Here is a 15,819-nt window from a genome sequence, read left to right as displayed (position 1 = left end):
TAATAATAATAATAATAATAATAGCCAACTGGACATTACAGGGGTGTATAGAGTTGATTTACTCATTTTGTATCCAATCCTCTACAATCAACTTATTTTGTATCCAATCAGGTTCATCCTTACTCTACAAAGCTGTATGTCCCAGCCAAGGAGATTCACTATCTTATATTTTATCAACATTTTGTATTGTAACAAGAATTGAAAATATCTTCCAACAAAGACACTTTGACATTCTGACACTGCTGCCTGCCCTTACCTTCACCCTGTAAATGTAAAGAGGAGTTGGGAGAAGAATTTTGGAATAGTAGAGTAACCCCTATATTTTTTTTTTGTTTTTTTTTACACAAAGCAGGAAAGTCTGTAAGGGAAACCATTGAGCACTAAGAGGTACACAGAAGATCTTAATTTCTAGTGTTGGGGGTAGGAATTTCTCAGCAAAAGAACCACAATTGGTGGAATGGCAGGACAGGTAAGTGTGAACACTCTTTTCAGGTAAAAGGTGATATTGGTGATGAGGTTGCTTTATACGATGGTATATTCAAAATAATCTACTTTGCACATTTTGCTTATTTTTATATATTACTGTACCTTTTGCTTTTTATTTCTCCTACGTTCCATTGGATCAGAGTGATTGATAGATGGACAGTACAGAGAATCCCGTATAATACTACTTTCTGCTGCTGCATAAAGAACAGATTTATTATTATTGCATTTTGAAGAGATCAGAACTAAAAGTCAATGTGAACCTTTAAAACTTAAATGAAAAATGTAAAGCAAAAGAACAAATACTACAATTTTGTAATGCATGCACCTTTTCCCATGTTTTATCTCAATAAACACACTGCAAGTAGGGGAAAAAAGTGAAAGTTAACTGTGTTGTTAGCTAATATTTTAGTTTTAAGATGTTCTTTGTTAATTAATTTGAACCATAATGTGCCTTCCTGTTCTTTTGATCTCCAGTTCTAGTACATTGGAGATTGAAGTTCTGCAGCCAAAACAGATGTATTTGCTGCTCATAGTGACCTAAGGGTTTCCCTACAACTATGAACAGGATTAGGAAGAGGAATCTGAATGTGCAGTCTCTATTCAATCTTCTTTAGATCTATACAATTAGATTTAGTGGAAGCCGTATCTAAAATGCTCAGTCAAGTAGGATCTCATACTCCATAATAGCTGGCGGATCTTAAGATTGCTCAATCGGATTCCAAGATATATGACCAGTTTAGGAGGATTTACATGCAATGCAGCGACACACATAGGTGGTTTAAATGACAGGTAGTGTTGGAGATGCTTATCTGGCCGGCGCCCTGTTTATTCTGTCCAGCGGTGTGACTTGCAGCGGCAAGGTGAACAAGTAAATAGCAGCATCCCCTGTTTCCCCTTAGCTGCCCAACCTGAGCTGTACCTTCTCTGCATCCCCAGCACATACTCTGAGGCTGTGCACAGCTGAAGGGGATTTTAGAAGCAGATTAGTCCCTGGCTTCACCCTGTCCCGCCATGCTACGAGGACTTTATAGCATCTCTGCTCCCAATCACTAGTGCCTGATGGTAAACTGGACTGCCTTGTTGCTGGAGTGGGTTTTTTGTTTGATTTACTGTTGCTGGTTCTGATTGTTTATGACCCTGCAATTGTATGCTGCCTGGACCGACCTTGTGTCTGTGACTCGAGTCTGCTTCGTCTTTATCTTTGAAAACCTTGTCTGGTAGACTAATTACCTGTGACTTCTGTATGCTGGACTTGCCACTGCTGAAATCCCTTGTACTGCATTATCTGTGGGCTCCTGGTCCTCTATCAGTACTTCCCCAGAAGCCATGCCTTGTGCACAGAAGGCCTGGGGGGCAACTGTGCGCAGGGGTGGCGAATCTACCATCCTGAGTCTGAGCAGAGGCTTGCTATAGGTGAAGAGTGTGGCGTTAGGTTCTGGACCAGGGCCCTATATTACTTTGGTGAGCTCACTTTTCAGAAATTGTCCTTAGTCACTTCGTACATCATAGATAACCTTTGGGTTGGTGGTTCTTCCTTCTGTTCCTGGATCTGCTGTCTGCCTGTTGACCCTTTTTGCTGTCCTTTGTCTTGCAATCTACTGTGGTTCTTCCTGTTCCTTGCTTATTTGTCCCTTGGGGTGAGCTGTGCATGTAAAAATGTGTGGTCAGTAAAGGCCCTCAGATTGCTTACACTCCATTCAGTAATTCCCTGTGATTTGGTTCTTGTTTATCATTACTGTTTTTTTTGTTTTTTTTTCAATCCTGTCCTCAGACTGTTCCTTGTTAATTGCTAAATTGTAAGCTTCTACCTTCTGTACCCTCCTCCCTGTATACATCTTATCAGATTGCAAGCTCCTCTACCTCTGTATCCTCGCTTTTTCCTTAATAGCTTGTAAGCTCTTCTACCTTCATTACCCACTCTTTTTCCTATACATTTTAAGCTCTTGCATCTTCTGTACCCACCCTTATATCCTAATAGATTGTAAGCTCTTCTACCTGCATTCTCCCTTATAGCCAATACATTTTAAGCTCTTCCATCTTCCTTATCCTCCCTTTTCTCTTAACAGATTGCAAGCTTTTCCAATGGTTAAAATAAAGCAATACATTTTCTGAAAGCAGAGGACCTTTACAATTAAAAGGCATCAGAGCCTGTTTTAAATGTTTATATTGCATACGCTTAAAAATAAATACAAACTGTAATTTGACAATCTATCACATGATAAAAACAACTCATCAGTGACCAGACTTGCTAGACAAGGGCAGAGAAGTTCTCTCTAGTTTCCATGCTGTCACTTACTTGCTGGCAGATTGCTCATATAACAAGTAAACAATACTTGTCTGTTCTGGCCAGCCTGGAAGTGACACGATTAAAATTAGTATTTTTTCTTTTTTTGTTTAGAGATCTTGTCACTGGTTAGTTTTGACATCACTGAATGAGGCTGATTGAAGGCACAGAGTTAATGTTCAGCTCATAACCCAATTGATGTTCCTGAGTTACTAAAAACTTTGACCTGGGAGTGCTGAGGGCTAAGTGCCTCCAGGATCAGTGTAAACAGAGGAGATCTTCAATGTGCTTCTGAATCTTGCACTCTATCAAGAAGCTTGCTGGCACTTTTTAGGGGCCCCCCAGAGGAACCCTCAGAGCACTGAGGTCAAGTAGACGTAAAGCCACCAAATTACTTCTGCTAAACCTAGAACAAGTTTGCTAATATTTGTGAGCCCCCAACACCCATTAGGACGTAGACTCCTGCTTTGGTCATCTTGGAAATCGTCCAGCCCTGCCTGCAACCTACCCTAGAGCTCTAAATGCAGCAATTTTTGCTTCTCATTAACGGTTCATATTGATGACATTGCTTGCATTCAATGTGGGTTTGGATCAAATACATGCACTGGTGTTGGAATAGCAAACACAGCAATATGAGCCCAGGACCTTTTCAGATTTCATGTGACATTCAGGGTCACCTCTGACTAAGTGATTCATCATGATACAAAATGTGGCATTGTTCTATTCTTTGCATCATTGCATGTCCGTGCAGAGTGCCATAGTGACTTAACTTGGACACTGGGTGCCAATCAACCCTAAGGACATCTTCTGATAGAGAAAATATATTGCATGAGACAGCACCTGGGAGAAGGTAATTATTGCAGATATAGCTGCAAATTTTTGTGTTAAAAAAGGTATAATAGGAGGAGTATATTAAAAAAAAAAAAATCAAATTAGCCCAGAGTTGGATTTCCCTCCCACAGCATCCAGATAGCCAAGGACATTAAGTGAATGTATCATTAGATTATAAATTGGGTATAAATCGGTGAACTGCTGCATATCTAAATATTCTTTTTCATAGAAATATTACCTCTTATGTGAATTTGTCATGACAGTGAATCTTATGCTATTCCTGCCCCCTTTTAGGGGATTTTGGTTTACTGGCTGTCATGTTCTTACCACTAACAAAGACTTTTTTTTTAGTTTTGGGGAGAGAAAAGAAGAGTTGAGACCTGTCAACTGTCGATGACCCATTGTGGACATTTTACTTCCTGTCCTTAAGATGCAACAGGAAGTGAGAGTAAATCCCAGAAAAGTGAGAACCCTTTAGACAGTTGTCACAAGTGCCAATGTCTCCAATGAAAAGTTTCATCATGCATCTAGTTCTGGCCACAACCCAAAAACACTGGAAATCCCATCACATTTTCAATGACAATGGCCGCCGGGGGGGGGGGGGAGTATCAGACAGAAAAAAACCCCACAGGGGCTTTAATACCTCACTATTCTATTCAGAATAAAGAAGGTGAAGAATACAAAAGATGGGGGGCAATTTTGCTTTTAGTTGTTTAAGAACACAAATGTAATATATTGTGGATCAGTTGTTCTTACTGGCTGCATTAGCTTACCTTCTTCAGGATTTCCTTCATTTTCACATGGGATCCTGACACTTCCAACACTTTGTCATCCTACAGAACAACTCGCCATCTACTCTATATAGGGAGAAGGTGCAGTATAGCTGGCAAATCTGATAACATTTTACTAGTTTAAATGATTTATGCAAATCCAAAAAGAAAAACAATCATAAAAAGGTAAAGACTCACCAATTGTAGGAGCTCAACGACCTGAGAGAACTAACTTGTTACTTGCTTGCTTGTTATAGTAAGACTCTCCTCCTGTTATTATTCTAATGATTTCATCAGATGTGAAACTGAAACTTGGACATTCTCCATAAAATGTACAATCCCAGCAAACCCTGACGTCATGAATAAGGAATGCATGCTGCACAGAAAGCTATGGGAGTGCCACCTATTGCCTGTAACTGTAGCAGCTATACCAATGTCATGTGTCAATGCAGAATTATGATTATTATTTTTAATAACCTCCTCGGTGTTTCACTGATGTTTGGATTTCTGTACCAAAAGCGGTACATTGTTTTTCATGAAATTTTTTTTTTGTTAAATTGTAGACCTGTACCTTACAGAAATATGTCCAAACAAGGGTCTAGTAGATATCCTGAATATAATAAGGTTTGAAACACACAATCATGTAAAAAAAAAAAAATAACTTTAATAATAAAATTAAATAAAAAACACAAAAATCAGCTTAAACAAGAATGCATAAATAAATAAAAAATACTGAAAATGCAAAAATACAGTATACTGTATAGTAATATATTTTTCTAAATCACCTCCCTAGTGTGGTAAATTTTAAAACAGAGTCCAACGTCACATACATATAGACAAAACCACATACATATATTTTGTATTATTTTGTATTGATTGGATACAGGACTTTGTATTGAATCCAATACAAAATATTTGAATTTCCCGCAACGACCCCCGTCAACGGGCGTATGCAATTACATCATCAGGAATCACTGAGGGACGTGTACGCGAACTTTGAGTGTTCTTATTCTTTCTGTACTTCCATGCAAAAAGCGTTACATTTTTTGCATGGAAATTTATTTTAGATTGTAGGCTATAATTCTTAGTTATATCTCACTGAAATATGTCCAAAATTTAATAATAAACCTTAAAAAAAAAGATGTGTATAATGTAATGTAACTGTACAGTAGCTTATATTATTTATATATATATATATATATATATATATATATATATATAATACAATTATACATATATAAGGATTTCTTTGTATTGGACTCAATACAGCTTTTTTTTGTATTGAATCCTATACAAAATTATTTGAATTTCCCGCCTCGCCTCCCGTCCGCATCGACACGTGCACCGACGTCAACGGGAAACCCCAGAGATCGTCACTGCACATGCCGGGAGCAGACAGAAGAGAGAAGACGTCTCCGAAAAAGCTGCGGGGACAAGGTAAGTGTTTTTTATCAGTTGTAATCCCATTGTTGTACAATGTTGTATGACAATCAGAATGCACTGTAACGCTTGTTTCTATTTTTAGCTACCTGGTTCGGGGTAAATGCTTTCAGCAAGTTTTCTTACCCCGGAACCAGGCTCGGGGTAACCGCCCAGGTGGTTATTAATAATAATAATAAACAGGATTTATATAAAGCCACATTTTACACAGCACTTTGCATTAAATAGGAGTTGTAAATGACAGACAGATACAGACAGTGACACAGGAGGAGGGGAGGACCCTGACTAGAAGAGCTTACAATCTAGGTGGGGGAAGTATCACAGAATAGGAAGGGAGAATATTCACTAAAGCAGTTTCCTGCCTAATTGAAGGGTGTTTTTTTTTCTGCAGTATAATCATCCCTAGCAGCCATGTACAAGGACTGAAAACCTGCAATATAATAAATTTGTGTTTCTAGGTCAACTTTTTGGCAGTTTTTTTTTTACATGAACACTCCTGAGTAGTAGTCGACAACCTTTTTGGGCCCACTGAATTTACCTGCTCCAGACCACGCATGCTTTGGGAGCCGGGTGTCACTCAAAGGGGAAGAAACTTCCCCCATAGTGACGTCATGATTCATGAACCCGCCCACTCTCTCATTGCAGGTTTGAGACACAACCCACCCAAAATTTCAAATAAAAAAAAATAAATAAAATACTTGTAAACTACTTTGTAACTAACCACTTTCTCCACTGGACACCAAGCTAAGTAATTATCTTTCATCTATAATCAAATGCAATCAATTTGATTAGTTCAAAATCAGATATTCCTGGAGAATTCCAGGTCTTGGCAGGTCAACTAAAAGCAAAAAACAGAGGGTGGCAAGGCAAAGTCTCAAAGATAAAGTTATGGACAGGCACAATTCTGATAGGATTAACAAGCAAATGTCTGCACTTGCAGAAACTGTTCTTCGATTGAGAAAAGAAAGATCTAGATAACAATACAAAAAAAAGTAATGAAAAAATGAAGTAAATTCTATAATTTGGAAGTGGAAAGTGTTTGGTACTACTAGGACCCTCTCTGGATCAGGCTCCTCTGATCTGCATGGAAGTGCAAGGAAGAACCTGGTCAGGGAGGCCACCAAGAGGCATATGGAAGCTTAGAAGAATTTACAAGAATTTATGACAAAGAATAGTCATTTTGTGCATGTGATGTCATAAGTGCTCACCTAGTGCGGAAGGATTGCAAGAAAGACTGAGCTTTACCAAAATGCACCTTAATGATACTGGGGACTACAAAAAAATCCAAATGTTACAACTGGAAAAAAGCCGGAAAACAGGAAATAGATCACTATCCATAGAACACGATACCTACATGGAGCTAGTAGTATCCTGGTATTGGAGGTTTCTCTGCACTAATCAGGATAAAATGGATGGGCCAAACGACCATCAAACCCTTGAGGGAAACCTGTTCCCCTTTGCCAGAAAGTGGTCAATGGAAAAAAAGGTTCAGCTTCCAATTTGACAATGAACCAGATCACACCATAAAATTGACCACATTGTGGCTGGGAGAGAGAGAAAAGGTTGCAAGTCTTTACATAGCATAGTCAGAACCCATCAATGATTAAAAGATTGCAATCCAAGAAAGGACCTAATCCATTCTGACAGCTTGAAAAGTTCTGTAAGGGTGGGCCATGTCTAGATCTGCACAGTTGGTGGAGTAAATTGGCACAGGGTGATCAGAAGGGGAATTTAAATTGGCACAGGGTGATCAGAAGGGGAATAATCTTTCAGAATTTTTTTTTCTAGATTTTCCTCCTTTAAAATTGGGTGCGTCTTATATGCCGGAGCGTCTTATACGCCGAAAAATACGGTAAATATCTTGAAGAGGGGGATTCTTTTTTTTACAATACTTCTGTATTTTGTAGTTCACAAGACAACTGGAAATGCAGATATCGTTGAGATTTCAGTTCAGTGCAATTTATGAAAGGAAGGGATTCTTGACTGTAATGTCTGAGAAAATGTGAGAAAAGGAATCGGCTCCCTCAGGAAGTAGTTTCAGCATGTTCATTAGCATGCTTTAAGAAAAAGCTGGATGATTTCTAAAAGCACAGAACATAACTGGGGATTAAGGCTTGAAAGTAAAGATACGAGAGACTGTTAATCCAGGGAACATCCGATTACCGCATGGAATCAGGAAGGAATTATTTCACCCCTGTTGAATTGTACCAGCCTTCCTCTGGATCAAATATATCCACAGGGTTTTGATCTGGGATATGTTTATTTCCCCAGTGGTTGAACTTGATGGACTTGTCTTTTTTTCCAACCTAAATATAAAACTATTCAAAAGGGTAATATGTTTCTGGTAGGATCAGCAAGCACATTTTGGAAAGCTGCAATATTTTCATTTCAGTTTTTCACCAGACCAGATTCTCCTTTTGTTGTTTTATTAGGTGTTATCATTTGTTTCTGGTTATACAATTAAAGACTTGCAGAATTTTTTTGTGGTATGAACTTTGCTTATATAGGATAATGAGATACATTGAAGTAAATAATATGTTGAGTAAATATAGATCCTCTTCAATCTGTGGCTGTTGCACACTCCTTTACTTGACTTTGTACTTGCATATGTTGAATGATACAACCAGGCATTTTTTTTTTTTAGTGAAAAGTTTTGTAAACCCCAAATTGTAAGAGGTAGAGGTCCACATGTTTACTGTCCTACCATGGCAAGTGTGGACAGTAAAGCGTTTGGTGGTTGACCAAAATGGTTAGCTTGAGGGCAGTTTCCCCAGAAGTTGTTAAAACAGCTGTAACCTCCCTGGTGGTATGAATAATAAGTATCTTTAAATGTAAAAGCAGTACATTTAAAAATACTTCCTATTTTAAATTTCCCACCTACCAGCCCAATTTTCCCACCCTCTAGCCACACACTTGCGAGCAGATGCCCGGCCAGCATCTACTTCCCCCCTGGCCTTGCATCCCCAACGTTCACACGCCAGCCATCGGCAGGGGACGATGCCGGGAATCGCTGGAGGACGCTGCTGGAACGTGGGAACCAGTTAGGACTTTTAGACTCCCTGGCAATTCCACCAATGTGTGGCTCAGGGTTACTGCTTTTGGTATCGCAAACTCACCCCGAACCACACTTGGGATTACCACCAAGGAGGTAAACTGTAAACAAATCATACAATCTTGTAGAGACAAATAGTCCTGCTGTGGTGAAAATCTGACTTGTAACAGCAGTCTGTTGTTCATCAATCAACGTCCAATCAGGAAATCCTGCTGTCATTGCCAGGGACAATTTTTTGGCGTGGCTTTAGATCAGGGATGTCAAAATCAAATACACATTGGGCAGAAATTAAAAACTTAGACCAAGTCGGGGGCCAAACTGAAATTTATTTTAAAAAAATTGAGGAAGTTTACTACTTCATCCATAACTAACAAAAACAATCCCCTCTACATACACTTTAGGTTTGAAAAGACTAATTTCTATGTATCTACGCAGCCTGTGTGTTGTTCATCCTCTCACTATGCAGGCTCTGATGAATTAAAACAAAGACAACACCCCTAGTAGTCAGGCACCATGTGATCATTGCCTAGGCTTTGTGTCACATGATGGGTATACAGGAACAATGTCTATGTATTGCATGTTTTGAAAACGTGTATGTGAGGTAGTAACAGAGATTCATGTGGACTCTGCCATGTGTAGGGAAATGAATAAAGATTCTCTGTGTATGTCTCAGAACACTATAATAGATCTTCAGCCTAATACTGACTGTAAGTCCTCCTAACTATGTACTACAATCAAAGAAATACAGTTGAGACCATTTAACCCATTGTTTTCCTGCCTGATATAGAAGATTCAAATTAACCGCTGTACCGCTTCTATCATTTGCATGCAGAACTAGTTACAATGTATTACTGTAGGCACCTGTGATGTGTGAGAGGGGGGCGGGGAGGGACAGATATCTCACACCCTTTTCCATAGAAGCGAGTGATGCTGAGACCACAATTCTCGACATTACTTGCGTCTATAGAACAGAACAACAATGCAAGCCCACTGGTCTACAGACGTGAGCGATGCCGGGAATTGTAGTTGCGGTATCACTCGCTGCAGTACGTAGTAGTGGGCGGGCGGGCCAGATGAAATTCATTTCCAGAACTCTTTGGGGGGGCCAAAAAAAAAAAAAAAGGACCTTGCGGGCCAGAGTTTGACACCCCTGCTTTAGATCTTCAGGATGATCAGATACCTAGTATAGAACAGAGGGCCAGCAATACGAACCTGCATTGTTCCAGGTTTACATACAAAAATACAATTACTTTTTAACGAATACTTAACATTTGTTGGTGATTCCTTGTCTGCCAAAGATTAACATAAAAAATAAGATAAAAAAAAAACACCAGGAATTGCACAACTTTATTCTGTAGCAGAAAACACTTTATTATGGATTAAATGGCCATTATAAATACCTCCAAACTCACAGTGTACATCCATACTGAGGTGACTGAGACAGCAAACAGTGCAAATTGCTATTTTCAGGGCTGGTAATGCAAACAAGAAAAAAAAAGACAATATGTACTCCTCAAAACATTAAATATAGGTCAAAAGGAATCCCATGAAAAATGAAACCTTTGAAAGAAACATCCGAGCAACATTAGCTGCTGACATATAAGCTCTGGAACATAGACCGTAATGGAGACTATACAGGTCCAGGGGTCAATTTGTCGACTTCTGAGTAACAGGAAAATCTGTGTATACCCCAGAATGTGCATTCATTACAAGATTCTTTACAGTAGGTGGAGGATTTATACATCAGCCCTTTAAAATTAAGTAAACAATGGTGTGGTCTTCACATTTTTTGCTCAAACTGTGCTATCTGCTTTAAGAATTAGTCGCCACTTCTCTCCAAGCAAGACAGTGTGAAAGCAAACTAGAAATAAAAGGTAACCTCAGCTGTGGTTGAAATTCATTTCTCTCAGCAAACTGTCATTGGTTTATTAACACAAATGTACTCCTAAAAGCAATGGAAGACACACAAAACATAATTTGCACATATTCCCCCAGTAATAATGTCATCAGTGCTTGTCATGCAATCCACTCCTCTAAAACATTAGCAGGAAGGCAGGTGGACAGTGTTACCTTTACCACAAGGCTATTTAGTCAGTGTAAATCATCCACAAAGGAGTAATATGCCACCGGAAATGAGGATACATTCCCAGGTCAGGGTGTTTATCACTTGAGATGTGGTGCTTTTAAAAAATAAAGTCTTCAAGTTTCTTACTTTAGTCTGATCCCTATTCATCTGCACAGAGATAGGGCTTTTCTGAGAATTTTTTTTGCGAATGTCACAAGATTTGCATCTTTCTAACCAAACACGTTTTTAGCAAAGAAACAAGGGCTAGCGGCAGTAACTTACATTCAGCTGGACCCGAGAGCTGAATAAGCAGTGAAACTCCTTTAACATTACCGAAGTCCAAATAAATGTAATACCAGCAGCTGTACTATGGGCATGGGTAAATGAGAAACTTTACAAAACATTTTACCAATCATTTCTCAACATTCTGAATTTTCACAAAGGACAGGCACTTAGGAGTATGACTGTCCATATGGACAAGAATTTAAAGAAAATAAAAAAATAGTCTATAGCAATAGTAATTGTGAGATATTCTCATCTGATATTACTTTGACTCACAAACGTTCTTTTGGAAGAATAGGAACGTTCCCACAGACCCTGAAAAATGTTGTGGAGAGCCTTCCCTGAGGAGTGGATGCTGTTAAAAGCTGCAAAGTGGAGCCATCCCCATATGAATGCTTTTTAAAAGGTTGTCTATTAGGTGTATATAGATGTAATGGTCAGGTATAGGCCTGTCAGACCTATACCTAATAATATGAGGCTATAAAAAGCAGTAGATGAACCGTTATCAAAGTGCTCAAATACTTACTTTTCCTGAAGTAAAGGCTGTTCCAGGTAAAGTCAGACTCTGCTTTATTACCCACACCTGGGAATTTGATCCTGTTTAAGAGATATCAAACCGACAGAGCCCAGGTCGGATTATCTCCTCCTCTGTTCCTCAGCAGGAAGGATGATGTGACTTAAGACCATGGGTATTAGTCAAGTGAATGAAGGGAAGCTTAAGTAGTATTTTCTCGAAGAAAGAAGAATCTTGCAAATTTTAATTCCCTTACTTAGCTACCAGCTGAATAGTTTCACTTTAAATATAAAGCCAAATTTTACATGGAATATATTTCCCAGCAGCCTCTGATGTGCTTTACGTACGTACTCCAAGGCTACTTACACACATACAAAAACTGTCGTTGGAAAGGATCATCTGACTTGTGTACGTAACCTAAGCATGTAATTGGTTACCGGAGAAGTCCGCTAGCAGCCCTTGGTGTCATTATATAAGCTCTTATCACCCTATTGCCTGGGAGTTTGATTTAGCAAGACTATGAACCTTCAAGTATTAACATATCCCTAACAAGCTGCATTAAACAAACCCCCAAAGACTTCAGTAGCTGCAGACACTGAAGAAGATATTTCTCATCTTAACGGCAAAACACTAAAGTTATTCATGAAATGGCCTTCCTAGGCAGCTCAGTATACAATTTTTTCCCTTCCTAGCAGCTTAGATAAACTTGCTTTTTCTTTCCAGATCAATGGAAGCTCAAACTGTTCCTTCCCACCTAATTTAAATTTCCTTTAAGAGTATGAAAAAAATAGACTGACCATTTCTTTGCTAAAGATTCTATAAGGTGCTAAGAACCAGAGTGGCAGTTTCTATCAGAGGCTTCCTGCACATGGTTAATTTTGCAGCAGGTTTCCTTTGAACAAAATAAAGTGTAACTTAAAAGACCACACCACCCTCTCATCTATCCCACTTGTTATGGTTCCCTTTATCATAACATGGTACTGTACACACTACTCATCTCTTAAGCAACCGTTACCATATCATGGTATGGTAACATAATTCTCTGATTATGGCAGACTGTATTCTGGGGGAGAAACGATAAATGCACTGAAAAAAAATAAATAAATCCAAAAGGAAAAAAAAACTCTGAGATTAGAAATAAATAATGGCACAAATACATACTTTGGGAAGAAAATATTCTTTTTCAAGTTTTAAGGAAAACTGGAGCAAAAACTATTTCTGAATTCTGCACCTGATTTTTTTTTCAAGAATAAAAAAAAAAGCTCAAAAAACACTTGTAAACTTAAACTGTGCAAATTAGTGTTCAATGGCTGACAAGTCTAGCAATAAAATGAGGGTCTAAGTAAAAGACTCTCACTGCAAAAAACTAAGCTTGCGGTTTGTAAAACCTCAGAAAATACCATTAGTTAGCGCTCAGATGTCCCCTGCCCCATCTCGAGGCACGTGATGGCATCTGTGCTGATAATGCTTTAATATGACAAGTGCAAGTCAAACATGTACAGTTTGTAGTCACATTCATAAATTTCTCTTTCTGTAGAAAAATAGAAGTATATTCCCTGAATTTGAACAAATTTAGAAAAGTCAGTACATTTTTCGCTTTGTTAGTTATCGCAAGAACTGCCTGGCCCTTTCTCTGGGGGTCAGTCTCCTCACAGAGGTAGTTCTATACCGCCTGCCATTCAAGTTTTCATCGCTTTGAGCTGCGTTCTCAGCATCGTCGTAACGCACAGTCCTTTTACCCTGGTTTCGTGTACGGATCTTCGTGCGCCGGGTTAACTTTTTGCGGCTTCTGGCATCCAGAGCCTCCCAGTCCTCATCACAGCTGCTCTTTGCCCGCTTCCTCTTTTGATCAGCTGCTCTACCAGGCCTCACTGTAGGATTTCTTTTGTTCATTCTGTGTTTGCTGTCACTTGTGTTGTCTGAGAGAGAGGACTCCGATTCAGAAAATAGGACTCGGCTGTTCTTTTTAGACACTGAACTCTCTCCAGAACTGGAGAACTTACAGTTATTTTCAGTTCCTGAATTAGAGGTGTCCTCAGAGTCACTCAATACTTTTGTTTTTCTAGCAGGAGGTGATGCAGAGAACACGACCCTCTTTCGCCGTTTTCTGGCCAAAGTTTCAAATGCTGAATCAGACTCCGTATCAGAGGTTCTCGGCTGACGTGCAGCCCTGAGCATTGGTCTTTCTAGACAGGGGCTCCGTAAGTATGTATTAGCCCCAGGTAAACAAACATTAGTCAGTACTACCCTACATTCCTGTGGTTGTCTAGGGCTAAGAGGGTTCTGGGCCCTTTTTAATACTGTTACATCGCTTTCTGGGGATGATGAGTCTGAGTCAGATTCTAAAATACATCTACGAGAATTGGTGGCCAGACGAGGGCATGGAGAGTCCAAGCTCTCCTCTGTGTTTTGGCTGCCGCCATTAATGTGGTGGCCTTCTTCTTCAGAATCATCATGTGAAGAATGTTTGGGAGATGGAGATTTGAAACTGTTATCCGAGCTGTAGATGCTAGAGTCTGTCTGTAACTTCTGCGGAGCTCGGGAGGGCTTTGGACAAGTTCTTGGTGGGGTCTTGGAGGCCTTTCTTGTTTCACGCTTCTGATCACTCCCACTTCTTATTGCAGTTTCATCCCCACTACCATCCAAGAGCCTTTGTTTGGCCCTTGTTGCAGCTGTCCTGGGTGGCAACGTTCTGCTGTTTTTGCTTGCGCTGCAGTCGCTATCTGAGTTTGAGGCACTGTCTTCCACATCACTCATACACTTTATCTTATTGGCTGCCATGGCAGCGCACTTCCGGAGAGTTTTCTTTCTTGTACCCTGATGAGAGCTTGCTTCAGATGCAGAGTCTGAATCATCAGAATAACATGAAATTTTCCTTTTTATGTTTGCAGTTCTTCTTTGGTTATTGCCCTGAGATGCTGAACCAAAAAAAAAAAAAAAAAAGTTATATTTCTCATCTCAAACAATCCTAACAAGTGGAACACTGATACTTTAAAAATTACTTTTAGGAAGAGAAACCTGTTTGCTGACTTTAAGAAACCTTGTGCGAGTAATGAAGGGCCTGGCTTGTTTTACTTGATAAAGTTGATTGTTATGCCGATCCTAGTTTGAAATCAATGACACAGAAAAAGTAAGCAGATCAAGAAAGTCAGTGAGAAGAGTGCAAACCTTATCTGCATACATATTCCAGGTCTGTGACTGCAAACTCAAGAGTCATTATTTTCGGAAAAAGGTGTCAGAAATAGCAGCCTTCAAGTTTGACTGCAAATGCTTATACATTCTTGCCATGCAGAAAGTATGTAGGACATTTTGAGTACTTTCTGAGGCTACAAAAGATGGAAGAAGGTTTGCGTGCTACAGTTACATTATCAATCAGTTCAAGTGTTGTTTAACCCCCCTTGCGGTAATCCCGAGTGTGACGGGGGGTGGATTTTACTTGCAAAAATCGATAATCCCGAGTCACACTCGGGGTAAGTTTACAAGCCCCCCTTAGCTTTGTCCTGCACTCCAGCGGCGATCTAATGGTACCGCTGTGATGCCGGGACGTTTCTGAATTAGGGGGCGTGGCTGGGAAATTTAAAAGCAGATTACCGAGTAATCTGCTTTTAAATACCACCTGGGATCCCGGCCACGCCGCTGCTTGCATCAGCAGTTAGATGCGAAGCACAATGCAGGACTTCTGCATTGTGCATCACATCTAACTGCTGATGCGAGCAGCAATAGTAAATTCTGGGGGCGGTGCCAGCGGGAAATCACCACTGGCACCACCCCTGGAATTTACTATTGCTCCTCTCCTCACGAGGAAGATGTGATGCACAATGCAGAAAGTCTTGTGTGTGGCCGGGCGGGAAATTTAAAACCAGATAATGTAATCTGCATTTAAATGGTTATTACAGTAAAACAAACACCACATGACATATAATAAAAATAAAAGTACACATTTTAGTGCACCAAACATAATTGTGTTATGCCCTGATCTACATTTTGCCCACTATTATCCCTGACCTTTTGCCATTTTTTGATAAATTATTTTTTTTTTTTTGATAAATTACATTGTTGTGGTCTATTATTTCATTATTTTTTATAAATATTATT

The 15,819-nt window shown here is 39.5% G+C and overlaps 2 protein-coding genes across 2 annotated transcripts in view; both read right to left on the bottom strand.

Moving 5' to 3' along the window:
- LOC140321586 (interferon-induced GTP-binding protein Mx2-like) overlaps window positions 1-675 on the bottom strand; it is a gene marked incomplete in the record, with an annotated part of 16,339 nt that extends 15,664 nt beyond the window's left edge. The window contains 1 exon segment of the mRNA XM_072398317.1: window positions 589-675. Coding sequence (XP_072254418.1) covers window positions 589-618 — 30 coding nt within the window.
- A 9,534-nt stretch (window positions 676-10,209) lies between these two features.
- The window catches only part of BRWD1 (bromodomain and WD repeat domain containing 1), a gene marked incomplete in the record, with an annotated part of 60,557 nt that continues 54,947 nt past the window's right edge, over window positions 10,210-15,819 (bottom strand). Inside the window, 1 exon segment of the mRNA XM_072398316.1 lies at window positions 10,210-14,642. Within this exon segment, the coding sequence (XP_072254417.1) occupies window positions 13,330-14,642 (1,313 nt within the window).

Source organism: Pyxicephalus adspersus, chromosome 1, assembly GCF_032062135.1.
Source record: "Pyxicephalus adspersus chromosome 1, UCB_Pads_2.0, whole genome shotgun sequence".
In the NCBI taxonomy this organism is placed as follows: domain Eukaryota; kingdom Metazoa; phylum Chordata; class Amphibia; order Anura; family Pyxicephalidae; genus Pyxicephalus; species Pyxicephalus adspersus.
The sequence above is the reverse complement of the archived record's forward strand: the minus strand, read 5'-3'. Positions and strand labels throughout refer to the sequence as shown.